Here is a 27,840-nt window from a genome sequence, read left to right as displayed (position 1 = left end):
GGAGGGAGGGAGGATAGGAGTCGGGCCCCCCACCCGGATAGCTCCCCACCCGGCTACCTACCCACCCGGCTACCTACCTACCCACCCGACTACCTAACCACCCACCAGGCTTCCTACCTACCTACCCACCCGGCTACCTACCCACCCACCAGGCTTCCTACCTAACCACCCACCCAACTACCTAACCACCCACCCGGCCACCTACCCACCCGGCTACCTACCCACCCACCAGGCTTCCTACCTAACCACCCACTCAACTACCTAACCACCCACCCGGCTACCTACCCACCCGGCTACCTACCCACCCGGCTACCTACCTACCTACCCGGCTACCTACCTAACCACCCACCCGGCTACCTACCTAACCACCCACCCGGCTACCTACCGGGCTAGTTACCAACCCACCCACCAGGCTACCTACCCACCCACCCGGCTACCCGGCTACCTACCTAACCACCCACCCGGCTACCTACCTAACCACCCACCTGGCTACCTACCTAACCACCCACCCGGCTACCTACCGGGCTAGTTACCAACCCACCCACCAGGTTACCTACCCACCCACCAGGCTACCTACCTACCTACCCACCCACCAGGCTACCTACCCACCCACCAGGCTTCCTACCTACCCACCCGGCTACCTACCTACCCACCAGGCTACCTACCCACCCACCAGGCTACCTACCTACCCACCCACCAGGCTACCTACCCACCCACCAGGCTTCCTACCTACCCACCCGGCTACCTACCTACCCACCCGGCTACCTACCCACCCACCAGGCTTCCTACCTACCCACCCGGCTACCTACCTAACCACCCACCCGGCTACCTACCTACCCACCCACCCGGCTACCCACCCACCAGGCTTCCTACCTAACCACCCACCCGGCTACCTACCTAACCACCCACCCGGCTACCTACCGGGCTAGTTACCAGCCCACCCACCAGGCTACCTACCCACCCACCCGGCTACCCACGCACCCACCAGGCTACCTACCTACCCGCGTACATTTGAAGTCGGCGCCGGTAGACTTGGGCGCAGGATACAGCGCTATATGGCTGATCCTGCTTCTGCACAAGTCCGGGCCGATTAAATTACTATTCCCCCTCCAGGCCGACATGGATAGTAGGGGAATGAAATAATTCGGCTTCCAGCGATTGCTGGAGGCCGAATTATTATGTTTTTAAGCAACTTCGGCTCTGTCTTCTGACGGAGCCGACGTTACTCACTGAGCGCTTAAATAGGAATGATTCCTATTGAAGTCTATGAAGGCGCCGGCTGCGCCCAAATCTAGCAGCGCTGAAAAGCACTGCTCCGTACCTACCCACCCACCGGGCTACCTACCTACCTACCGGGCTAGTTACCCACCCACCCACCAGGCTACCTACCCACCCGGCTACCTACCCACCCACCCACCCACCAGGCTACCTACCCACCCACCCACCCACCAGGCTACCTACCCACCCACCCACCAGGCTACCAACCCACCCACCCACCAGGCTACCAACCCACCCACTCAACCAGGCTACCAACCCACCCACCCACTCACCCACCCACTAGGCTACCTATCCACCCAACCACCCATGGGAGCTGCGCGCCGGATGGAGGCTGGGACAGGAGGTCTGCTGCTGCAGGTGAGTAAATGTTTTTGTTTTATTTATATTAGCAGGTGTATGTTCTGGGCAGGTCTGCCACATGATTGCATGTATTTTCTTCGCAAATCTGCCGACATGATTGCATGTATTTTCTGGGCATATCTGCCGACATGATTGCACGTATTTTCTGGGCATATCTGCCGACTTGTTTGCACGTATTTTCTGGGCATATCTGCCGACTTGATTGCATGTATTTTCTGGGCATATCTGCCGACTTGTTTGCACGTATTTTCTGGGCATATCTGCCGACTTGTTTGCACGTATTTTCTGGGCATATCTGCCGACTTGATTGCACGTATTTTCTGGGCATATCTGCCGACTTGATTGCACGTATTTTCTGGGCATATCTGCCGACTTGATTGCACATATTTTCTGGGCATATCTGCCGACATGATTGCACGTATTTTCTGGGCATATCTGCCGACATGATTGCACGTATTTTCTGGGCATATATGTGTATTTTCTTGAGAAAACCTGCACAATTATGTGAATTTTCTGGGGAAAGGGTCACCAAAACTTGGGCCCACTGTCTTTGCGTTGCACTTTTCAAGGGAACCTGAGGTGAGAATAATATTGAGGCTGCCATATTTCTCTCCTTTTAAGCAATACCAGTTGCCTGGCTGCCGTGCTGGTCCTCTGCCTCTTATTCTTTCAACCATAGACCCTGAACAAGCATGCAGCAGGTCAGGGGTTTCTGACAATATTGTCAGAACTGAGAAGATTAGCTGCATGCTTGTTGCTGGTGTAATTCAGTTTATTACTGCAGCCAAATAGATCAGCAGGGCCGCCAGGCAACTAGTATTGTTTAAAAGGAAATAAACCCTCACCCCGGGTTCGCTTTAAGTTACAGTTAGCTCCGCCCTCATCCGGTCATTGCCACGCCCATTTTTTTGCCGCGGCGCTACGCGCCGCAGGTTCTGTCCACTAATTTTTGCCGCGGCGCGCTTTGCGCGCCGCAGGTTGTAGCCACGCCCATATTTTGCCGCGGCGCGCTACGCGCGCCGCAGGTCATAGGGGGCCCACAATTACAATTTTGCACAGGGGCCCACTGCTGGCTGTGTCCGCCACTGGTACTAACTACACAATAACACAGTAATCCTATCCCCTAATCCCTAAACTAACCTATACCTAAGGCTAATAGCTTGCCAGCAGGCAGCAGCTGGCCTGGTCTGTGCCCAGCACACACACAGACACATAACAGCTGCATGCAGCACACACTGACTGTCACACAAATGACATCAAGCTAATTAATGATTTAACAATAGTGTAGTGTTAGTGAAGGGGTTAATCACTGAACAGCTTATCACTGTGTACAGCCCTTCCTAGGCTAGCAGCACTGGAGCACACTCTGTCACACTATGACATCAATCAAGCTAATTAACGATTTTACAATACTGTAGTGATAGTGAAGGGGTTTATCACTGAACAGCTTATCACTGTGTTCAGCCCTAGGCCAGCAGCACTGGAGTACGCACTCTAACTGTCACACTAGTCTATAACATCAATCAAGCTAATTAATGATTTAACAATACTGTAGTGATAGTAGTGAAGGCGTGAATCACTGAACAGCTTAGGTTTATCACTGTGTTCAGCCCTTTGTAGGCCACCAGCACTGGAGCATGTCTCTCAGCGAGCATTCAGCAAGCTAGGACGATCTGTCTCATCATGGCAGCCCTCCTTATTATACAGGGGGGCTGGCCAGTGTTCCTTTCTGAGATTGGGTGCCAGGGCTTAGGCTGGGAGGCCTCTGATTAGCTCAATGAGGTCAGATGGGGCTGGCCAAGGTTCCCCAGTGTGATTGGTTGCTAGGGCTTCTGCTGGGAGCCCTCTGATTGGCTCCAGGACGTCATCTCCTTAGTTACAGTATTTCGGATCCGAATATCCGCGGTATGCGCCCAAATATCCGCAGATAGCTATCCGGATTTGGGCCCAGGTATCCAGAATCCGAATCCGGTCGGATAGCTGAAAAAAAGTTCGGATATCCGGGTTACCCGGATATCCGGAATCCTGATGAGCAGCCCTGATTGTAGGTAGCTCTCTATTCTCCAGTGTATACTAAAGTCTGGATTAGTAAAACTATCATGTCTTTTTCATGCAGGTTGAGAAGGCCAGCGTCAGCCATTTCTTAGACTTCTTGTTCTTGATCTCCCTAGCCATGATCTGGGCAGTCTGCCCTATGGACAGCCTTGCGGTGGTTGGTCAGTGGATACAGAACAGATTACGAGAGGTAAGGGAGTGGCGACTGTTGTCACACAAGTCTTGTTCTAATGTGGACATTAGATCCTGTCTTATTCAACATTCATTTACATTAACCTTTTTCGGACCAAGTACGTTGAATCAACGTCCACCAGGTGGTTCTACCGTTACCGTTCTGACTAGACGTTGATTCAACGTCCGTGCTAACGAACCGTCCCGACGCGATCGTGCGCACCGGAGAGGGGAGATTAAGCTGTCCTATGACAGCTGGCATCTCCCCTCAGTGATCAGCAGCCATCGCGTATGGCTGCTGATCATGTGATCACTACGATCGCCATCGGATTGTAGTGATTAATTTGACAGCTGCAGCGGTAGGGGGGAAAGAAGAGGATCCACTCACCTCCCTGCCGTTCCCGCGACGATCGGCGCCCCCCACCGCTCTTGCCGGCATCTCTGCTCCTTCTGACGTCAGCGCTGGGTCCCGGCTTGATAACGTCATCAAGCCGCGACCCAGAACTCAGCAGCAGTAGGAGCTGAGATGCCGGCTAGAGAGGAGGGATCCGCTGCGGCTCGTCGCTGGAGCCTGGAAGGTGAGTGATTGCTGCTGACTAAAGGGGGGACACCTGGCCACACAGAGGAAAAAAACATTTCTTTGTTACAGCTGATACAATTCCTAAAATAAATCTGCACATTTTCTACTTCCTGATTCATGGAAGCAGACATATTTTTAACAGCCTGTGCTTTCAAATGAGCTTATCTGCCATCTCTGCAATGGCAGTCATGTGACACGGGAGAGATCAGATTACAACTTGTGATTAGACACAAATGAGGGGGAATTAGGGCTCGTTCACACTAGAGGCACTTTTGGACTTTTTTAAGCGCTGACAATTTTCCAAAAGCGCCCTAAAAGCGGCTACACCATGCTTTCCTATAGGGACGTTCTGTGCGCTGTCAGTTGACATAAGCACGGCATGGACCATTTTCAGGGCGATTTGCCCGGAATGGAAGGTATAGGAAAAACGCAAAACGCTCACAAAATCGGTTTGTGCACCGATTGCGTTTTTTAAGAATAAATACATTGTATTTATTCTTTTCTGGATCAAAGAGACTCGAGTCAGGGAGTGAATTAAAAAAACTGCTCTGGAAAAGCGATTAGAAATGCTCTTTTAACAAAAATACATCGCCCACCCAAGCGCCGGGAAAGAAAAAAAAATGCCTCAAAAAACTGCCAAGGCGACCAGACACGCTATCGGAACGCAATGGGAACGAGGCCTTAAACAGGCTAAACTCTCTAAATACATACAGGGTGTATTTCTCTCTGGTTTCCTTCTGTCCTGTGCGAGAGTTCAGGTCCTCCACTTTTCCCTCCATCTTCTGTCAAGCTCCTCCCAGCACACATACACTCAGTACACATAACTATTCAGGCACATAGAAGGAGACCCCATTTACACACAAGAGGAAAAAGAAATGCACAAGCGTTTATAGCCTAGTGGCCGCAAGGTGGCATGGAAACGGTGCTGGAATTGCAGCCATTTTTAAAATGGAAAAGGAAACTTTATAGAGCTGTCTACAAGGAAGTAGTTGGGTGAATTTGGCTGAAAATGACTGCTAGTTCAATCAGACATGACAATCTTTCAGGGGTTGTCACTGTTTTTTTTTTTTTTGTTTGTTTGTTTTTTGTTTTGTTTTTTAGTGATTTTTGGCTTCAGGTTTGCTTTCAACTTTCTGACTCATGAAATATAATGCAATATTGTTTTTGCTACAAGGATAAAATTCAACAAGGCAGCTGAACCCCACTGTTTACCTACAGCTCCTGTTAAGGACCCGTCTGCACTACCTGTCTACACCACTACCTCCTGCCATACTGTACATTACACTCTGATCATGTTGTTAGCACACTGCCTCTGGAAGTATGCTAACATGAGCTTGAACTCCCTGAACTCTTGCACAGGACTGAAGAAATACATAGAGAAATGCACCCTGTATGTATTTAGAGAGTTTAGCCTGTTTAATCCCCTCTCATTTGTGTCTAATCACAAGTTGTAATCTGATCTCTCTCCTGTGTCACATGACTGCCTATGGCAGATAAGGCAATTTGAAAGCACAGGAGGTTAACAATATGTCTGCTTCAATGAATCAGGTAGAAACAGTGCATATTTATTTTAGTATTTATATCAGGTGTAAGAGCCTGAGCCCACTGATGAAGCTGTGTCCGCTTTTCAGTTACACATCAGTGTTACAGATGCTGAAAAGCGGACAGAAGCGGATACAACTGCGTCAGTGGGCTCTGGCCCTAACAAAGAAACGTTTTTGTTTAAAGGTTATTATGCTGTTGCTTTTCTTTTAGAGCAGAAAAGACGTTCTGAGTTCAGGTCCTCTTTAATAAGAAAGCCAACCCTTAGGCCTGGGGCTCACTACAGCGCTTTTGAGCAATCGCAAAATGCTAGTGTTGGTGATTAAGCATTGTGATGATCTGCAATACCATACTCAGTGTTTCACTGTTGCAGTGTTTTGCCAGTCGCCCGCGATCATCAAGTGCTGTAAAAGTGCTCGTAGTGGGCCGCAGCCCTAAAACTCTCCTAGTGTTTTCACATCCTCATTGCACCCTCAGATTTCTTCTGTAGCAACCCAGCTGCCTATACTGAGTTCCTGATGCAATACTAAAAATTACAAGTCCTATTCTGTTAACTTGGCTTGCAAATCTGCGTTTTCTTTCTCGGAAATCCACCATGCTTTGCAAACAGCATAACCTCTCTTTCAGCTTACATTTCTCTCTTGCAGACTTTTTATAAGTGCATTTTACTCTTCTGGAGATGCTGTAATCCAATCATTTGGCTTTCACGATTTAGCCCTCGACAACGTTTCTCAGATACCTTTGCTTGCCCATTTTTTCCTGCTTCTAACACATCACTTTTAAGAGCTGACAGTTTACTTGCTGCCGAATATATATCACAGGATTTGTTTCAGTCTGTTTTTCTCTCTCCCATATTATCTGTGTACTGTGTAATTGTTATACATATCATTTTTAGAAGACTATAAGACAGTAGAGAAATGCACCTTGTATGTATTTGGAGAATTTAGCCCATCTAATTCCCTCTCATCTGGGACTAATCACAACTGTAATTTGATCTCTCAGCAATGTCTGCTGGCTGCAGCGGTAGAGCAGTTAATTTTTGAACACAGGATGTTAACCCTATGTCTGCTTTCATGAAAGCAGGAAGTAGATGCTGCAGATGTATTGCTTGAGTTTTGTAAGCTGTAACAAAGAAATGTTTTTCTTTAAAGGTTATTTTGCTGTTGCTTATATTTTAGAGCAGTGAGGAAATTCTGAGTTCAGCTCTGCTTTAAAGCCAGAGCTGTATTTTTCCCACTATATGCTGCGTTATTAACTAAGCATTTATATATACATGTGTGTACGTGTGTGGTGGGATTGATTAGTGACTTTACTGCTCCTGCCTGACTGCAGCAATACCAGAAGCTGATGTATGCCTTCTATTAGATGTATTTCTTTCCTCAGCTTCCACTTTGGCCTCTGGAAGGTCAAGGCCTGACATCCTAGACCCACACTGATGGTAATAATGTTGCTCTTCAGGGGATTTTCATTCTTTTTCTGGAGACGCTGACATTAACGCATTGTCTGAGGCCTTGAACCCACTGGAGCCTGAGCCCTGCCATCTTCTTTATTGCAGTTTATGTTCGAGAGGCCGTTCAGCAGGACGTTAGAGGCCGAGGCTGATAAAGTGGGACTGCAGCTTGCTGCAGAGGTAAGAGAGCTTCATAGTGGAAAGGATACACAATGCGTGTTTATTGCAAGAGGCAAAGCAGACTACTCCTAACAGCCAATCAAAATCTTCTTCTTTTTTTGGTTCAAGAAAACCATGTGTATGCCAACAGGCTGTAGAGTGAGGTACAAATTGTGTTTAAAGGGAAACTAATGCATACAATGGTAAAATTTAAAATGCATACACATAAATGCACATTTCTCTCAGATTATAATTACTTTTTTCCTGTGTCGCAGTAATTTACAGTAGGCAGTGAAAATGTGACAGATGTGACAGGTTTTGGACAATTCCGTCTCTTCATCGGGGATTATCAGTTTTTCCTTCTTTACAAAACCACTTACTGAACTGCAGTAGCTCAGTCCAGCTGCCAAAATAGTGTGCAAGTAAGTAGGGAAACTTTGACATCTTTGTATTAATCCTTTCCAGGGAGTGCTTTTGTAAAGAATAAAGGCAATGCTTAGAATACCCCATGTGGAGATGGACTAGTCCAAATTATGTCAGCTTTTTGGCTACCTACTGATAGTGAGAATAACATGGGAATAAAATGTAATTTATGATGCATGCTACTCTGGGAGAAATGTACATTTTTTTATATGTAAGAATTTAGAATTTTACTATTTAATGGTCCTTTAACAAGATATTGAGGGTTAATTGTTTAGCCCAATATAGCACAATACACAGTATGCCAGCGAGTGTGGGCCTGTGGTAATTATGGCCAGGAAGGATTGTTACAGGCATGAGCCGCCGTCCCATAATGCAATGATTTATGCAGCTTTCCGTAAAAGTGGGACATGCGGTGTGATGGAAGGTTCCCTTCACAGCTCGTCTGTCTGGCGTGATGTACAAACCACAGCGTAAGGAACGCCTTTGTCAGGGAGCTTGTACACATGCAAATACCAGGCCTGCCCTGAATAACATCTGCTTCTCCTGGGTCTCTCTCTGCCCGTGTTATCATCTCACATATGTGGCGCTTGGAATTCCGCCTGAGAAATGTCACTTCAGTGGGGACCGTGTGCAAGATTCACATTTATGGGGACGCCTTGAGACAGCCACCATCCTTGCTGCCAGCAGACGTAATATGCTGATGATGGACGAATAGGAAGGAGAATTAACCTGCATAGCTGGAGCACCCAGGATGCAGAAGCAAAGCCGAGTACTCCAACCACAATTCTAAATATACCATCTGACAGCTAAAAAATGAAAAATCTAAATAAACACTGTATTGTGTTAAAGTAACATTTATAAAGCCCTGCCTTACAATAATTTCCTTTTATGCGTACAAGTGTGTAAAAAAAAAAAAAAAATGTACACCGGTGTAATTTTACTTCCTTTGCAATGCCTCCAGCTGGGGGCTCCAATACAGAGAGTAAGTGGCACATACATGAAAAAATTGCTGCTAGTAAAATATCGCTGAAATTATATTCTTCTGCTGGATTCCAATAGTAAAATATCGGTAATGTTTATCAATATTTTATTTTGGCTAAACCTAACCCTACTCTCACACAGAACCCTCCTTTTACCGATGCCTAAATATAACCCCCCTGGTGTTGCCTAACCCTAACCCCCCTCCCTAGTGTTGCCTAACCCTGCCAAGCTGCTACTTGCAATTTACGTTGCTGTATATTGCAACCATTATAAAAGAATCTGCAGCCTCCAGGACTCAGGGTAGAAGATGCTGTTGTCAAAAACCTGAGCGGTTCTTGCCTTTTTCATGATTGCTAACTCAGTAAAGTACCAGCCTTTAAAGCATTGCTATCATATAAATCCGGCATAGCGGTGTCTGAACCCTCTATAACAGTAATTATAGATTGACAGTGTACCTTGAAATGAATCAGAGCACTCAGTATATGATTTTATAGAAAAAATTGTATTTGCTTATCATACAGCATATATACAAAATATAAACAGTTCCTAGTTGTGTTTCCTTCTAACAGTATTCCATCTTATCAAGGCTTTATAGCCAAGCAATTATCAATCTTCTAAGTACATTCAAAAAAGAATATAACAGTTGTGTTATGTAGAATAAGATCAAAAGTAGTCTCATCTGTATATAATAGCTGTGTAAAACTTGTAGTAATCTTCTTAAAGAGATAGCATAAAAAATAGCTTCTAAAAAAACTTCTTGCTAACATCTTAACAGAACTTAATGCTGAAAAATTAATAAAGTAAATCACCAGAATATTAAGTATATTACCCCTTCTCTGTCATCTCTTCAGCATCTACAACCACGTGTGGGAAGGTAGCTTCTGCCTCATGTATCTTCTCAGGAGATTGTTGGGTTTCTGCAAACTATGAGCTTTTAGCTCCTACTTTTATAGGGATTGGATGCAATGTGGCTGCCTAATCTGGAATTTCCCTGAATCCCAGGTTCTAATTGGCTAAAGCTTCCATGTGTCAATGCTTTATCATGCTGTTGATTAAAAATGGACGTCACCAGCCATCTTGTCTGCTGGTTGACTTTTTGCCCCAGACATTGAGACTAAACATTATCATTCATGACGCATTTCTGATAAAGTGTTCTCTGCTAATTAGGTTGGAATGTCTCGGTACTTTCCCAGACATAAGCTTGGTCAAACTGACACTAACACAGACCTGTGAGAGTCTTCAGCAATTTAGGGCTTATTGAAACATACAGGGCTTCTAATATACTTATTTAAATATAAAGCTTATTATATAATTCTTCTTAAAATAATTAATCATATAAGAAATAATTGCATAGTAAATCTTAATAATATAAAATCATGTTCTATATATTTGCCTTTCTTATGAATAAATATAATAACTTCAACCAGCAGATGTCAGCATTTCATCATGTAATAACAATCTGTATTAATAATATTAATTTTTTAAGACTATGAAACTGCCAGGTGGCATCATTGAATCATCTTTAACTAATTGGGAAAACACCTTCTTTGTTTTATATTTTATAAAGCCTGTTCCCAAAACATCATGTGGTATCAGCTAGCTGAGACTAGAACACGTCAACAATCCTCCAGAATCATAACAATCTCACGAGAATGTTTTACTGTCTCAAAGCATCACTGGTAGAATCCAGTTTTTAAATGTATTTCAAAGTATTCAATTATATTATATAGAGTTTAGCAATAACTATTTATTTCTTTAAAAGGACTGTATTGATTATTAATATTTAGATGAATAATATCTATGTGTAATAATTAAGAAAATGTACATATATAATTACTGCAGTAATGTGAGTTTGAACTTGTTCCCAGTCTTTACACAGAAGCATCTTTGAAATGTCAAGGCCACAGACAAACGCACTAACATAAACAAGAATGTTCTAGCTTTTTGTAACTAGAATAATCCAATTATGAGTTTCACTGCCTGAAATATGCTGATATGTCACAGAGCAATATTTTAAAAAAAAGTACTCTAACTTTACAGTTTACAATGAAATTTTGCATAGAACATTAAAACTTAAAACATACACATATGACAGCTTTTCCTGCATAAATAAAACCGCTAGAATTCTGACACTGTAGGACATTCACCAGAAATCACCTGATGTGTGGCGTTGGGGGAATTCTTTGTTAGGTGCAAAGGGCTACCCAGAGGGGATTGCCAGGAGAATAACATCCCTGGCGGTCATCTTTTTCATACATCAATGCCATTTTATTTCACTTTTTAATAAGTGGACTTTTCTTTTAAAGCAAGTAAGTGATATTGCCTCTGCAAGAACACTAACAACTATAAAACCTCACATTTTTCACTGTAGAAATACGTAAAGAGGAACTGTAGCAACATATAATTATTCAGGATACCCACTTTTATGTTAAATATCCCGGTTTCAGCATCAGAAACACTTCCTATAGCTGTATATTGCTGTGTATTGGTGTGTACCCCCCCCCCCCCACACACACACACGATTAGGCTAGGCTGTTTTATTATGTTGAATCCATCCCTCAGAGGATTCTGGGAGACCAGCAATATTTTCTACTGGCTTTAGAACGCTCATTAAGGGCCAGTGCACACCAGAAAGCGCTAGTAATTGCAAACGCTCAGCGCTTTTTGAAGTGATTATTCTAGGCATGTGCCTAGCGATTTTTGGAGCATTTTGGTGTAGCGTTCTTTATTTTTTCTTACAGTAGAGCTGGAACTGAACAGCTTCTGTAACAAAAACGCTTGGAAAATCGCTCTGATCTAACAATCAGGCTGAATCGCTTCAGAAATCAGCAGAAATGCTGCAGGACCCGTGTTTGTGTTTGGGAGAAAATCACATCGCTCTGGTGTAATCCATCCCATTCTAATGCATTAGCCAAGCACTTTTGAAAGCGATGGCGTTTTTAAAAGCGCTCAGAAGCGCTCTTGGTGTGCACCAGCCCTGAAAGAACATTTTGCAGAGATCATCTGCCATTGCTAAATTTTAGAACGTAAATTCGGAAGAGGAAAGATTTTACAATGGGCAAAACACTGACTAAATATAAAAAAAAAAACTAATATTGTAAGAAGTGTATTCATTATTCTATTTTGACTACAGTTCCTATTTAATGCTGTCTGTGTCCCCTGTAATAAATAGAACAAGGATTGACTGAAGGTTTCGCTCTGTCATGGAGCCAGATAGCAGAAAAATCCTCTTCCACAAAGCCTTTTGCTTGGGGTTTGGATTTCAGTACAACAAGACCCTTAGTATCAGGTGGGGATTGCCTGATGTCGGGTATGTGTACTTACCAGTTGCTAGTGTGACCAGTCTTACAAAGCTCCAGGTGTGTCACCTGCCTCTCATCGGGTCTGGTGACATGCCAGGTGACATGCATGGATGCCGGAAAGCCCCTGTGAGCAGCAGGAAGAGTAGAAGATCACACCTGGAAACTTGCTAAGTATTTTCTGCCCTAAAATGCCATGCAAAATGTCAAAAGCACTGTCCCATTTATCCCCCTCAGGCATGCCAGTTAATTGAGACTTCCAGTTGCCTGAGCCCTGAATAACGGGGACTTCGCTGTATATGTTATGCAGGAGAACAGAGGCGCCAAAAGGATAAAAGGAAGGTAAATGAGCTTAAAAAACCAAATTCTTGGTAAATAGAGGAGGTAGTGGTGGACTTGCCTCCTCCAAGTAGACAAGGAAAAAAAGAAGCAGTCCTAGAAGCTCAACTGCAATAATATAATTGAGCCAGGGAGTCAACCAGTCCACACCCGGATCCTTCAAGGTGCAACAATCCACAGCAATAGGAGAAAAAGACTGGGTCTCCACCTGGATAAATGCAATTGTAGCACTATTTTATTGCACCATAGTGACAAAACAACACGACGTTTCAGCCAGCAGGCCTTTAGCAAGTGTATTTTTTCTTCTATTCCTCCAAGTAGACACACAACGACTGTAGTAAAGACAGTCAATATATTTTATTTATGAACTCAACGCGTTTCGCAGGTTTGATCTCGCTTCATCAGGCAATAACAGAGCAATAGCATATGTGGTCAGTAGAAGAGCCAGGCACCTCTGTCGTAACCATTTACCAGTACATATTACACTATTGGGGCTCTTGGTGTTCCTTGTTTTTATCGCTGTATATGTTGTTCAATAAGGCAAAGCACAGCTCTATGGGCACAGTAAAAAGTCAGATATTCATTCACGGATGATGGACCACTGGTTACTGTAGGTTGTTATTTGGGTTTGTTACCTTTTGTGTGTTTCGCAGTCAGCCTCCTCAGCTGTCTCGACTATCTCCGAATTTTGGGCCTCAGCATGTTTGTGGATTCCGGGCAGCGTTCGGGGAACTCGGCAGATAATTGAGAACTAGCTATAAATACACCACACTTTTCCTGTGCTGTCTGTAGGAGGCAGGAGAGGTAAATGTAATGGAAATGTATGAGAGCAATGAAAATCCTAACTGAGATGTAATGGGCAGTAGATCCTCCTAATTCCCCTGTCACAGTGGCGCACACAAGCAGCTGTGCACGTAAAAGTCTCCTACGCAGGCTACAAATGGGGAAACGGCAGCTTCTTATTTTATAACTGCCCGGGGGAGGTGCATGTGGGAGGGGCAATACAATGACTGGCATAGGGCAAGCTTTATTTATTTATTTTATTTATAAAGCGCCAACATATTACGCAGCGCTGAACATTAATTTAGGTTACAGACAATATTTAGGGGTGACATACAGCAATATGACAATACAGGAATACAAGAAAACCAGATCACACAGCACAGTATGATTACAAGGTAATGCTTAGTCACTGGATGGAGCATGGAGATTAGGCAAGTTAGGTTTACTCAAATGCATAGCATAGCATGGGTTCACAGTAATGGAGGTGCAAGATCAGGTAGGACACAAAAGGAGGAGGATCCTGCCTGAAGGATTACAATCTAAAGGGAGAGGTAAGGACACGAATGGTAGGGGACCAGAGTTCAGCTGTAGGTTTAGAGCACTTGTGAGGGGTAGTAGGCCAGAGTGAAAAGGTGAGTTTTGAGGGCTTTCTTGAAGATGTTGAAGGAGGGGGCTGCCCTAATGGGTGTAGGTAGGGAGTTCCATAGTGTTGGAACAGCTCTTGAGAAGTCTTGGAGGCGTGCATGGGACTGGGTGATGCGGGGGGCGGTTAGGCGAAGTTCATTGGAAGAGCGGAGTGTACCTCTGAGTAAGATCGGAAATGTAGGTTGGACAGGTTTTGTGGACAGATTTGTAGGTCAGACACAGTATCTTGAATCTGATTCTGGACTGGATAGGAAGCCAGTGGAGGGATTCTAGGAGGGGATCCACCGTGGTGGAGCGATGGTTATGTACAGCTCAGCGTTTTGCTTCTATTAAAGGACATCTGTTGTGCAAAATTACAAAATAAAGATGATTTTTAACTAGTAAAAACAAGTATAATGAATAATGCTATTTAATAAATAAATAACTGGGCATCATAAAATGATAATAGATTATCAATGTGTTGTAACATTGATGTTTGACGGACTTAGGGCAGTACCAAGTAAGGTGGGACCATAAATTAAATCCAAACGTGGTATACCTTTAATTTGGTATATTCCTGAGTTTAGTGGCATAAGTGACACGTCCACTGTGGTTGTATCCATTGGGCAGAAATTTATAAACAACAGAATATGTTTGTTCTCTGCACCTTTCCTCCAGACACCCACCTTCTTCTCTTACCCACCCTACTACTCATCCCCAACAGATCATGAGATTTGTGTCAGGATAGGCCATCCAAAGTTTCGCAGGGGGGCCCAGTAATTTCTAGTTATGCCCCTGATCTAGTGTTTGTGTCATGGGGGGGAAGGGGGTTTATGGCGGTGGGGTTGCGATAACAAAGACCGAGCCCCCTTCTATTACTAATACTCCTAAGGATACATGTTACTAATATGTGTACAAGCTGAAATTGTGTGCCATTAACCCTTTCCAATTCAATTTTCCGATCAACCGTGACCTTGTCTGACACTTTGATCCACGTAGGGTGATGCCGTGCCAAACTAGATCCGGCAACGGCATCCCCATCAGCAAGCCCAAATGCACCCACATTGCGAAGCAGACTAAAGGCGGCCACACACCATACATGTAAAAGATCAAATTTTTCACCAATTCGATAGTTTCGTTCGAGAGCTTTTCTTTATTTTCGATCAATAAATTTGATTTAATTTCCCGGGTTGTTTTTTTCGATTTTTGGAGATTGGACTTGTTGGAAATTTCAGACCAACTTTATCAAGAATTGTATGGTGTGTAATGGATTGTCAATTACTTGATGTACAGTTCCAATCAATTTTTTCTGAGCTTTCAATTATTTTATTCATGATTGGGGAAAAATTGAACAAAAGTGTGTGGTACATTGGTCAGCAGTGTTCTCCCCAGATTTTTTTCCAGCCCTGTGGCATGAAAAAGTAGCCGGGTGGCATGAAAAAGTAGCTGGGTAGGGTGAGATGAGAGAATGCAGGGCCGGTGCATCTGTGAGCAACTCTGCTTACAGCATAGGAGGAGGTGAGCAAATGACAGCCGGGTGCTCACCGAAACTAGTCGGGTGGAACACCCGGATAAAAGAGCCTGGGGAGAACACTGGTCAGGCCTCTTGCACACTACACAGGGCTGTGGAGTCGGTCCAAAAATCCACCGACTCCGACTCCTCAGTTTAGGATTCCACCGACTTCGACTCCAACTCCTCTAATTTGCATATTACAATTTTGTTGATTAAAAGTATGTAACATGAAATTCGTCTCTTAACTGCCAACGCTTAGGAATTTTACAAGACAACTGAAGTGAGAAGGATATGTAGACTACTATATTTATTCCCTTTAGACTAAAACTAGTCCTTGGTAAGGGCTCGTTTCCACTATAGCGAATCCGCATGCGGGCACTGCACGCGGATTCGCATAGGTAATGTAAGTGGATGGGGCTGTTTCCACTTGTGCGGCTGCAGCAGCGTTTTTTGGTGCGGCAGAAATCCGCACGGCAGGGCCGTCAGATTTCGCGTGCAGAAGGAATGTGCGCGAATCGCCGCTAATGTAACTAATAGGGAAATCGCATGCGGGGTGACCATGCGTTTTTTGACGCGAAATCGCATGCGATTTCGCATAGGTATTAATGTTATTTCACTCAGGCAGTGACATGGTTAAAATCGCATACAGCCTTACCTATGCGGAATCGCGGCAAAAACGCATGCGGAATCGCACCCGCATGCGATTTTGTCCGCGGTGGAATGCAGGCGATTCCGCACCGCACTAGTGGAAACGAGCCCTAAGAGTACTTGTAAAAGGTACAAACCGTAACAAAGAACATCTATCAGGCCCTAGGCAATGTAAGTGTGGGTACATGTAAGAATGATGTGCAGGTACTCTGCAGGGGAATGAGGAGATTGTAAACAGACAACACCTCTGTGTTCAATGTGCACAGCATTCTCAGTGGATTCCCTGCAGCTCTGTGGGGAGTGCATATGTAGAGTATAGTACTACTGTGTAACAAAGTAAACCTGAGACAGATGAAATTAAAGTTTTATACATACCTGGGGCTTCCTCCAGCCGCCTTCAGGATAATCAGTCCCTCGTTGTCCTCCTCCACCACCTGGATCTTCTGCTATGAGTCCAGGTACTTGAGCCAGTCGGGCGTAGTGCGCATGCACACACTCCACCGCCAGGAGCATACTACACCTGTGCAGCACTATTGCGCAGGTGCAGAATGTTCCTGGCTGTGGGAGCGGCATGCGGCCGGACAGCGCTGGCTGAATTACCAGGACTCATAGCAGAAGATCCGGGTGGTGGAGGACAGTGAGGGACTGATTGGCATGAAGGGGGCTGGAGGAAGCCCCAGGTATGTATAAAACTTTACTTTTCATCTGTTTCAGGTACCCTTTAATTTGTAGTCACCAAACCAAATTTTAACAACATATCAAATTATTTGATTTCATCAGCAAAGGGAGTGCATACATTTGCATAAATCAGCATCAGTGCAGAATTATTTCCATCTCATTGACCATCTCTATTAGTGACACAGCTACACATCAGGCTTTATTCTTACAGCATCTATATATATAATAGACTAAGTGCCTCAACCTTCAAATAAGAAGAAGAAGTACTTTGCATGAAAAAATGTATGCGTGATCAAACACCAAGTTTAAGGCCTCTTTTCCACGGACTGTTGAGCTGTGTGCTCAGCAAGCAGTTACCAGGCAGCAGTGAGCAGATACCAGGCAGCAGCAAGCAGTTATCAGTCAGCAGTGAGCAGATACCAGGCAGCAACAAGCAGTTACCAGGCAGCAGTGAGCAGTTACCAGGCAGCAGTGAGCAGTTACCAGGCAGCAGTGAGCAGTTACCAGGCAGCAGTGAGCAGTTACCAGGCTGAGCAGTTACCAGGCAGCAGCAAGCAGTTACCAGGCAGCAGCAAGCAGTTACCAGGCAGCAGCAAGCAGTTACCAGGCAGCAGCAAGCAGTTACCAGGCAGCAGCAAGCAGTTACCAGGCAGCAGCAAGCAGTTACCAGGCAGCAGCAAGCAGTTACCAGGCAGCAGCAAGCAGTTACCAGGCAGCAGCGAGCAGTTGTGAGAGTTTGAGAGCCATTTCACTGCCTATTCACAGTCCATGGAAAAGAGGCCTTACCCTAGCAAGTCTGACATTGCAAATCTGGCCTAATTGGATATTCATGAGGCAATGCTCATGCAAATGCATGCACAAACCAATACCACAAAGCAGTCACCCTGCTACATGCTACATTAGCACTATCCGGCTTAGTGCACACCAGAACGGTTCGGCAGCGTTTTGCGATCCACTTGCGGCTGCGGATACGCTTGGGTAATGTATTTCAATGGGCTGGTGCACACCAGAGCGGGAGGCGTTTTGCTGAAACGCATACTCCCGAGGTGAGGCATTTTTCTGGATTTCGGATGCGTTTCTGCCTCAATGTTAAGTATAGGAAAAACGCAAACCGCTCTGAAAAACGGCAGTTCAGAGCGGTTTTGCAGGCGTTTTTGTTACAGAAGCTGTTCAGTAACAGCTTTACTGTAACAATATATGAAATCTACTACACCAAAAACGCTTTACAAAACCGCAAAATGCTAGGTGAAATGCTACAGAAAAATAAGAAAAAGCGTTTCAAAATCTGCTAGCATTTTGCGGATCTGCTAGCAGTTTTTGGTGTGCTCCAGGCCTCCAGAGCGCAACGGGGAGGATTCCCAATGCCCCCTTTTTATACAACTGGGGGGACCGCAGGGTCCCAGGCTCTCTCACTGCCTGGAAACCACAGCGGCACCCCGGAGGGGGAGGCTGGGTGGCGTGGACGACCCCCCCCCAAGTTTGGCCAGCCCCGGGGAGAGCCGTCTGCACCCACCTCCCAATATTAAAAACAGGCACTTACCTTAACGTCCATTGCGTTCTGCTACATGCGCATTAATTTTGGGGCACCACATGAGAAAGGAGAGAAGCATGGGTCACCCCGAGCTTTAGAGCTCAGGGCTGGCTCACATACAGCACTCCAGAGGGGGGGGGGGGGGGAGGACAGGCACACTCACTCCAGGGTTCACACCACCGGAGCAAGCCATCCACCACCTGCCTCCAATGGATACAAACTGCACAAAATGCTTTCCATGAGAAAATTAATGCGCATGTAGCAGAACCCAATGGACGTTAAGGTAAGTGGATGTTTTTAATATTAGGAGGTGGGTGCGGACGGCTCTCCCCAGCGCTGGCCACGCTTGAGGGGGGGCAGCTGCGCAACCCAGCCTCCCACTCCGGGGTGCCGCTGTGGTTCCCAGGCAGCGAGAGAGCGCTTTGCAGTATTGGTTTTTTGACCCTGCATAGTTTGGCATGCGAAAGCAAATGCATATTTGCATGAGCATTGCCTCATAAATAGCCAATTAGGCCGGATTTGCAAAGCCAGACTTGCTACAGTAAGGGCTGGAACCCACAGGAGCGCTTTTGGCAGCGTTTTGGCAGCACTGCGATACGCTAGCAGTTTGCCAAAACGCTGGGCTAATGTTAATGGATGGGGCAACTTCCACAGGAGCGTTTGCGTTTCTCAGAAACGCAAACGCAGGACATGCAGCATTTTGGGAGCGTTAGCGCTTCAATGCAAAGTATTGAAACGCTAGCAGAAACGCTCAGCAAAACCTAAACTGAGCGGTTTTGCTAGCGTTTTGCGGTTCAGCACACTGTAACAAAATGAAAAATAATTCACAGGACCAATCAGGATAAAAACGCAAAACGCAAAACGCTAGGCACCCGCTGGGGAAAAAAATACAATGTTGCAAAACACGACCAAAAACGCGCATGAATCCGCTTGCAAACCGCTCAGACAAAACGCTAGCGGTTGCGTTTAGCGTTTGCGGTTTGCAGTGGGTTCCAGGCCTTAAACTTGGTGTTTGAGCACGCATACATTTTCTCATGGAAAGCCTACTTCTTCTTGCTTCAAGGTTGAGGCACGTACTCTATTAGATAGATAGATGCGGCGTATGCTACGACGCGGGTTGGCTAGTATATGTTATTTAGTATATATAAGAGATTCCTGTGTACACATCATATATACTGTACAGTTACGATCAGATGTGTATATCTGACCTTAAAAATACGGGGACTGCTTTATTGAAGCAGCACAAGTAACTAATTTTGATTGGTTTATTTCATTTTTGTGGACTAAGCACAGCTATTACTGTATATATACTGTATATATACATTATTTTTAATGACTATTATCTGAGAAATAGAACATTTTATCATATTTTCTATTTTAATTACAGTTACAAATTCATTAGGAGTCGGAGTCGGTGCATTTTTTCCCGACTCCGACTCCAGGCACCCAAAATTGCCCGACTCCACGACTCCGACTCCACAGCCCTGACACTACATGCGATTTTGTCGCAATTTTACATGCGATTCAGATTGATTTTTAATCTGTGCTGCATGCTGTGTTTTTTTTCTGTGTTTTTTTTTTCTCGGCCAACAGCGACAGCCATTTTTCCTATGTCAAACTACATGTCTGGCATTGGACCTACTGTATGCTGGAAAAGGGCACAGGGTAGCAAAGGGTTAATACTTGCAATGTTTAGGGCTCAAACACACTTGCAGCACTTTTTGTCAGCGTTTTGAAGACACCCTCCCATACACTTGAATAAGGTCAATAAAGGAAGGAGGTCGATTGCCACAAGATGCTTGCAGGCTGTAGACAGGTAGGGGGTAGCAGGTTACTCTAGTTGTGCCTCCAGATCAATAGACTATAATCCATGCGTAAAAGTAGAAAGAAGTATCCGTTTACCAACAGCAGCACTGATGCTAGTATACCTGAAATTCATCCCCATACCAAATGACAGACAAGTGTGGAGGCCTGACAGCTGTTTCACAGGATTAACCTGCTTCCTCAGAGGCAACCATTAACCGTTACCGGTTGCCTCTGAGGAAGCAGGTTAATCCTGTGAAACGGCTGTCAGGCCTCCACACTTGTGTGTCATTTGGCATGGGGATGAATTACAGGTATACTAGCATCAGTGCTGCTGTTGGTGAACGGATACTTCTTTCTACTTTTACGCACACTTGAATTAGAATCTTAGTAAAATTGAGATTAAATCGTTTGTGCCGATTTTGCCAGGATTTTTTTTAAATCACAGGGATTTTGCTGCGATTTTACCTTAAATCCAATTCAAGTGAATGGGAGAGCTTTTAAAAACGATAGCAAAAGCGCTGCATGTGTGTTTGAGCCCTAACAGTCAGACTGAGAGCCAAACTGGAAATGCTATATCTTTTTTTCAGCTAACTTAGAATTCCCTTTAAAAGCAGAGGATTAATATGGAACTGAACGCAAGAACAGGCAGGTTTTCTTCTTTTTCTAGAACTGGGCTCCTCCATATTTGCCTCCGTGCCACTGATACTGGCAGTGTGTCTTCCCAGGCCTTTCCACTGGCTGCCAGCAGTTCCTTTAATCCAAGCTCTGCTGTCTGACCAAGAGGTGAGTTAAAACCAATTTGCTGTGCAGCACAAAAGGAAGCACATAGCATTTGGCAGAACAGAATTCTCCAGTTTAGAGACCTCCAGGGAGAGAGAAGACTGCCGTCCTTCCAAATTCCCTGCACTTTGCTCCCTTCTCAAATGCGCTGTCATTGCGGGCGGCGGCAAGGAGGATGTCTTCAGACGACTATTCCCGAGTCTAAGCTGCTTAGCAACTCTCACATCCACCTGCAGAATCCCTGCTTCTGATTGCTCTGGCAGCAGAGTCCTCGCTAAATGACCTACTTTACTCAATCACTCCAGAAATCAATTTTAGAAGTCACATAATAGCTTGTCTTATAGGCAGATCTCACACCAGTCACACTGGAATATTGCTTCACTTCATACCCTTTTAGTGTGAATATAAGAGGATCTTCTTCTTTTGCCAATTAATCCAAAATTGAAAAATTATTGTAAAAGACATTATTGAGTTGACTATACACGGATTTTGATGCTCAGTGCAAAAATGTTACTGAAGCAAACCTGAACTGAAAATAATAATATGAGATCCTGAATTGAATGTTTAGTAGTAGTGGTAAATTGATCTTTCCTGGAATCCGATATTCTTATTTTCAAAGTAAACCTGATATGGGCCAAAGGGAAATTGTATAGATACCTGGCACTTCCTCCAGCTTCTTCCAGCCTGATCATTCCCTCGTCATCCTCTGTCGCCTGGATCATCTGCAAATTGCCCCAGAAAGTCCTCCGGTCCCGGGCACACTGTGCATGCCCAGCTGCGAGCGTTCTCCCATGGCCAGGAGCACTCTTTGCCTGCGCAGTACTACTGCACAGGAGCAGAACCCTCCCTGCCATGGGAGCACAACGGGGGAGTGCGCACGGCCGGACTGCACCAACTAGACGACTTACCGGGGCCAATTGTGTAGGATCCAGGCAGCGACTGAGGACAACGAAGGAGCGATCAGGCTGGAGGGGGCTGGAGGAAGCCCCAAGTATATATACATTTTTCCTTAGGCCCCATCTCAGGTACACTTTAAAGGGATCCTTAAGTCACCTGGAAAAAAAAAGGGTTCACTTACCTGGGACATCTACCAGCCCCTAGGGCAACAGGTCTGACGCAAAAACAATACTGTTGCTATGGAGAAAGGAGGTGGGACAACAGCATGGCACTCAGTGAAACAGCTTCCAGCAGTCGGGGTGAAGAGACAATGCTCTCCCTCATTAATGCGGCATAAAGATCCATTGTGCCACATGTCTAACTGATTAAAGTTTCAGGACGTAGATTCTGCGTCCTAATTAGCCCCCCTGTGTGTTCTAGGACATAGAATCTACTTCTTGCATTAATTGCCGATGTCTGCTGCCGCCGCACGTGCATGGTCACGTGAATGGTCAAGTGAATGATTGTTGCTGTTAGCTAGCAACAACCATTCAATAAAGTTGGAAAAAAAAAGTTGTAAAAGTAAAAAAAAAATGTAAGTGACACCGTCCCAATAAAATAAAAAGTTTTTTGTCTTTTCCCCCCCCCCCATTAATTTTTAACCCATACCTAGCCTATTAACCCATTATTAACTCCTACAATATCTAAACCTGTTTATAAACTTTTAATGACTGCCGCCAGTAGGAATCAGATGCAATCGCTAGGGAGAAAGTTTCAGGCCCCAATACACTATAGATGTAATTCTCTGCCGTTGCCTAGTGATGCATCTGCACAGCTCTCTGGCCTCTGGCCCCCTGAACTGTCGCCCTAGCGAACGCATTCGATCGCCACAGATGCGCAGACTGGGGATAACGGTCTACCACATGCTCAGCTAGAAGTAAAATGTGGCATATGGGGTATCATTTTAATCGGGAAGGGCCAAATAATTTATTTGTAAATAAATGTTATAACTGTGGGACTTGTGATGTGAAAATTAGGAAAGGTGAAAAATGAAAAAATGCTTGTTTTTTTGCATTTACGCCTAATTTTTCCCTATAAATGGACTATAAAACAAAATAGTTTTAGGAGAAAAATATTACCCAAAAAAAAGCCTAGATTGTACTGATAAAAACAAGACCTGTATCACTAAGATGGCATAGATAATTAAAAAGTTACTGTTGTATCAAAACGACACGGCTAAAGTGTCAAACATGTCAGGAACTTTAAGGTGTAAAGGCCATGGAACGAAAACCAGTTAAAGCAGTATACACACCTTTGATTGTTGTTGCTCGTCAGGAATCAGGATCCCCTTGGGTGACATCGCTGGACCGGGCTGCACAGACGTGTGTCATCTGTGTAGCTGACGACGCACTGTGTTGCTATATGGGAAGGCGGAGGGTCGACGGATCTACACAAGAGTGACATCACGCGGCAGGCAGGGGAGTTCCATGAACAGTGGGATCGGCCCTTGCATGGGGTGAGTTGATCCGCAAGAAAGATCACTTGTGGATCGTGGGTTTTGAGCCTCTGTACATTCGCCTGTTTATCAGCTGAGGCGGTCATTATCCGCTACCACAGCCGATTTTAGTCACGCGTTTGCCAACTTTTGGGACACCGGTACACAAACTACAGTCTCATCTGAGATGGCCCTGGATGGGTGTCTCGGCTGAGTTCCATGTACCCGATCTACGAGGCGTCATGCTGGGTATACATGACTCGTTTTTGCCGCTCGATTCTCCCGTTCAATCCTTTCCAATGTCAATTCTCTTATCTTCCGCTCGTTTTTCTTATCTTTTTACATTCACTGCTATCTGGAATTGAGCGGCAAAAGGATTGAGTGGGAGATCGGACATGTCGGAAACTATCTATCGAGCCATCTTAATGTCTCAAAAACGAGCAGTTTATGCCCAGCATTAGAGGTGAATCTAACGTTGCTTTCCTCTGACTTGCTCTATTCAGAGGTTATGCAAGCAGGAATCAAGGTCAGACAGTAGAATGCACAACACAGCATTCCAAACAACCGCGGGATGTAATGACAACCATTTCTCATACTAAAAGGCTTTTGGATTTCTGCTTCTAGACATTTCCGTGACAGGAGTTACACCTTAAATATAAACCGTGCATATATATGTCATATTTTATCTGCGATTCATTTCAGAATCCTCACCTAAGCAGAAATTCCAGGAAGCTGGGAATCATAATGATAATAGACTGATAACAGGCAGTGATCAGGCTGATATAGTGATCTGTAGTAAGCAGCTGAGACGCCAAGTACCATCCATCACCTCAGATTATGATGTGACGGCCATTTTGTCATTCCCCTCATCAAGACGCAGGATGGGGGTGTGGGGAGGAATAGCGCGCTGCTTATGCAATATTACCCTGCGATGTATCACTGTTATGTGTGTGTCTGTCGTATTAAATCATAGTCGCCATCTGTGCTGCCGCTTCCCTCGCTATCGCCACTTTTTCTGTCGTCCGTCAAGGTTTAATTGGGAAATTAAAGGTTGTGCTGTGAGATTTTTATTTTGTCCTGTGCTCTCACTGTACATTAAAAAAATCAAAAGTCCAATTATGTATACCGGTAGTTCCCGACTTGTGAATACGAATAGGCCCAACATTTTTGAGAAAATCGATTTTCAAAAAAATGGTTTTTAGACCAGTAAAATGACATTTTGCTGCGGTACATTTTACTATGTAGGCAGTTCCGAGTTCTGCATACACGTTTTATATATTTTACAGCAAACCTGTGATCCAACATTGAGTCTGCGCACCCGTCCGTAAACGAATTGCAAACGGCCCCACTAAGCAGGACACTTTGCACCTATGCAGTACCATTGAGACACTCAGCTTTTTCTGCACATTTTAGCCACAGGCTCCGAGCTATTGTGCAGGCGCGAGGCATCCTGCTCAGTGTGACTACGCTTGTTCGTGTATGGGAGCACAGGTGCAAACGTCCAGAGGGGCCCAGTGCTGCATCGGTGGTCTCAAGGAGGACATGGGAAGCACAAAGGGGGGCAGAAGGAGGCACAAAAGGGGGCTGGTGGCAGAGGTGGTACTGAGGGACACGCTGAGGGAACAGGGGGATATAGGTGAACACAGTGGAGGACAGGGGGGGACAATGAAGGCACGGGGGAACAGAAGTGACACAGAGGTGGACACTGAAGGCACAGGGGGCACTGAACGCACATGGGGCACAGAGGAGGTACAGGGGACCAAGATGGCACAGTGTTCCGACTTAAGAACAGATTCAGGTTAAGAACGTACTTACAGCCCCTATCTCTATCGTTAACTAGGGACTACCTGTAATTCTCCCCAAAACCTGTAATTTTTATGAAATATTGAGCTCAGGAATGTGGTCAGGGCCACCAAGTACACAAATCTGACTGGATTTTTCATTTTTTTTTTTTTTTAGTTTTCAAACATCTTTAAAAAAAAAAAAAAAAAGCATAAAGTAAACAATCATAAGATTTTCTTATTAAACATACTAAACAATAACATGCTTCTGATGAACCTACCATTGCATATTTCTAGCACATTACAATGCTTTGAAAAACAAACCAGGTTCAAGCACCAAGCGCTGGTCTATCATCTGCATCCTGGTCAGTTAAGCCGGTATACTGAAAACTCAGATACAGTAGAGTCCCGTTTATCCGGAATATTTTCATCACCTCAAGATAATTAGCTCTTTTTATTTTATTTAAAGGAAGTTAAGATGGCAGAGTTTGTGCTCCTCAGACTGCTAGTTGGCTTTTGGTGTCTGCTCCTCTAATACTTTATTAAGTTATCTGTTGAGTTGATCGTCTCAATGTTGTCTTAACTGGTAGCCCTGTGTGTCCTCCTCAGGCCTGCGCGGATGTGAGGGGCAGCTCAGTGTTCTGGAAACAGATGGATCTGGTGAACACTATAGAGGGTAACCCTAGCTTACCAGAATGGATCTCCACGCACCCGTCCAATGAGCGGCGTGCAGAACATCTGGAGCGTCTCATACCAAAGGTGAGCAGAGGGATGTGGTGGTAGGTACTGATAAGGTTAACAATAATTAAAGTGGAATGAAATCCAGCATTTGCTGGATTTAGTCAGTAGTAGGTGGCAGCAGCATAGATAGCCAGGATCTTTGCTTTAATAGAATATTTACAGGATATTCTATACAACCAGCATTTTTTTTTACTAGAACAGCATTCAAAGGGTTACACACAGGACTTAAAAGTTCAATGCAGAGAAATCTGGACCCATCCAAAGATGTAGATAATGTTATCTTGTGTTTAATTGTATCAAGTGAGGAATGTAAATAAACACTTCTCCTACACTGCCGGGTCCTCTGAACAAAGTCAGACAATTTAGTAAGCATTTCTTCTTGTTAGAACATGAATAAAGCAGTTATGAATAAAATGTAAAGTCAGCTTTCAGAGCAAAAAAAAGTGTACTTTGGGAACGTATAATTTCTAAATGAATACAAATACTTATGCACAAAAGCAAATATGATAACCGTATAGCATATAAAAAGTAGGAAAACATGTTTTTATTAAATATTATGTCAGGATTTCATACCGCTTTAATGCTGTATTGCTCTCCACTGTGTGTTATAACACCTAACGTACTTCATAATAATTGCTATAGCAAGTAGCCAGGGGTGTAGGTAGAAATCATGGGACCCTATATCAAAATAAGTCAAAGTATTTTGTGCCCTACAAGAGGGTACCCCTAGTGTTATAGGAAAGATGGATGATTGGGAGGTGCTGAGCAATAGTGCTCATTCATTTTAAAGTGAACCCGAGGTGAGAGTGATTTGGAGGCTGCCATATTTGTTTTCTTTTGAACAATACCAGTTGCCTGGCAGCCCTGCTGATCTATTTAGCTACAGATGTGTCTGAATCGCACCAGAAACAAGCATGCACATAATCTTGTCAGATCTGACAATAATGTCAGAAGCGTCTGATCTGCTGCATGCTTGTTCGGGGTCTATAGCTAAAATTAGAGGCAGAAGATCAGCAGCATAGTCAGGCAACTGGTATTGCTTAAAAGGGAATAAATATGGCAACCTCCATATCACTCTCATCTCGGGTTCACTTTAACCTTTTTCAGTCCTATGTCCGGCATTGGCCTTTTCTTCCATAGGTCCAATGTCAGACATAGTCCAACATTGGAAACGGCATCATCCTCTTTAAAACAAAGTTTTAGACTAAGTCTGGTTCTCTAATCGTTGCCGGACCCATAAATGGATCTGGGCCGGTGCAGCATCCCCCTGTGTGGATCAAAGTCCAACAGTTTGACCCCCTCCAGCAGAGGCTTAAGTGGTTTAGGGATCTGGCATGTCAGATCGTTGATAGACACCTGTACTGATGCTAGTGTTGTCCTAGACCAGGGGTGCCCACAATTTTTTTTGGCTCGCTATCTACTATACTTTAACAAATACAGGGGCAGTGCGTTTATGCTGCTTCCAAATGTTCTCCTATCAGAGCAGCAAGGATTCCTCTTCAGCTCTACTGTCCTCAGTCTCATCTCTGTGACCCCTCCAGCGGCCCCTGTAATTAGAGATGACACTGGATGGCCTAGCAACAGGCTGATCCTGGCGGTGCTGATAGGCGAATGATCACGTCCGATCACTCACTCCGGCAGATTTGGAGCTCAGTGTCCAGCACGACTTTGGCGTTCTCATCAGCATGTTCTTCGCGATCGACCGGTAAATTGTGATTGACACATTGGGCACGTCTGCCCTAGACAATCACAAATGATTAGCTCAGGTGACAAAACTCTATCGCTGTTCTAATAATTGGTCACCTGACCTTAAGCAGTCCAACTGGAGCAGTTAACAGCAGGCTCTCTGGGCAAGACTGCTGCTTGGCTCAGCCTCCTTATACTGGTCAGAGTTCAAAGGGAGTGTGGCACAGACAGAGCCTTTCAAGAAGATTGTAGCATGCAGCT

General features: G+C 44.8%; 1 protein-coding gene across 1 annotated transcript in view; it reads left to right on the top strand.

Moving 5' to 3' along the window:
• The window catches only part of OMA1 (OMA1 zinc metallopeptidase), a 126,024-nt gene that overhangs the window by 56,726 nt on the left and 41,458 nt on the right, over positions 1 to 27,840 (top strand). The window contains exons 5-7 of the mRNA XM_068239412.1: positions 3,755 to 3,883; positions 7,542 to 7,616; positions 25,762 to 25,911. Coding sequence (XP_068095513.1) covers positions 3,755 to 3,883; positions 7,542 to 7,616; positions 25,762 to 25,911 — 354 coding nt within the window. The remainder of the gene's footprint in view (positions 1 to 3,754; positions 3,884 to 7,541; positions 7,617 to 25,761; positions 25,912 to 27,840) is intronic.

This window comes from Hyperolius riggenbachi, chromosome 6 (genome assembly GCF_040937935.1).
Source record: "Hyperolius riggenbachi isolate aHypRig1 chromosome 6, aHypRig1.pri, whole genome shotgun sequence".
NCBI classification, from domain to species: domain Eukaryota; kingdom Metazoa; phylum Chordata; class Amphibia; order Anura; family Hyperoliidae; genus Hyperolius; species Hyperolius riggenbachi.
Note: the sequence above shows the minus strand (reverse complement) of the source record. Positions and strands in the feature narration are given on the sequence as shown.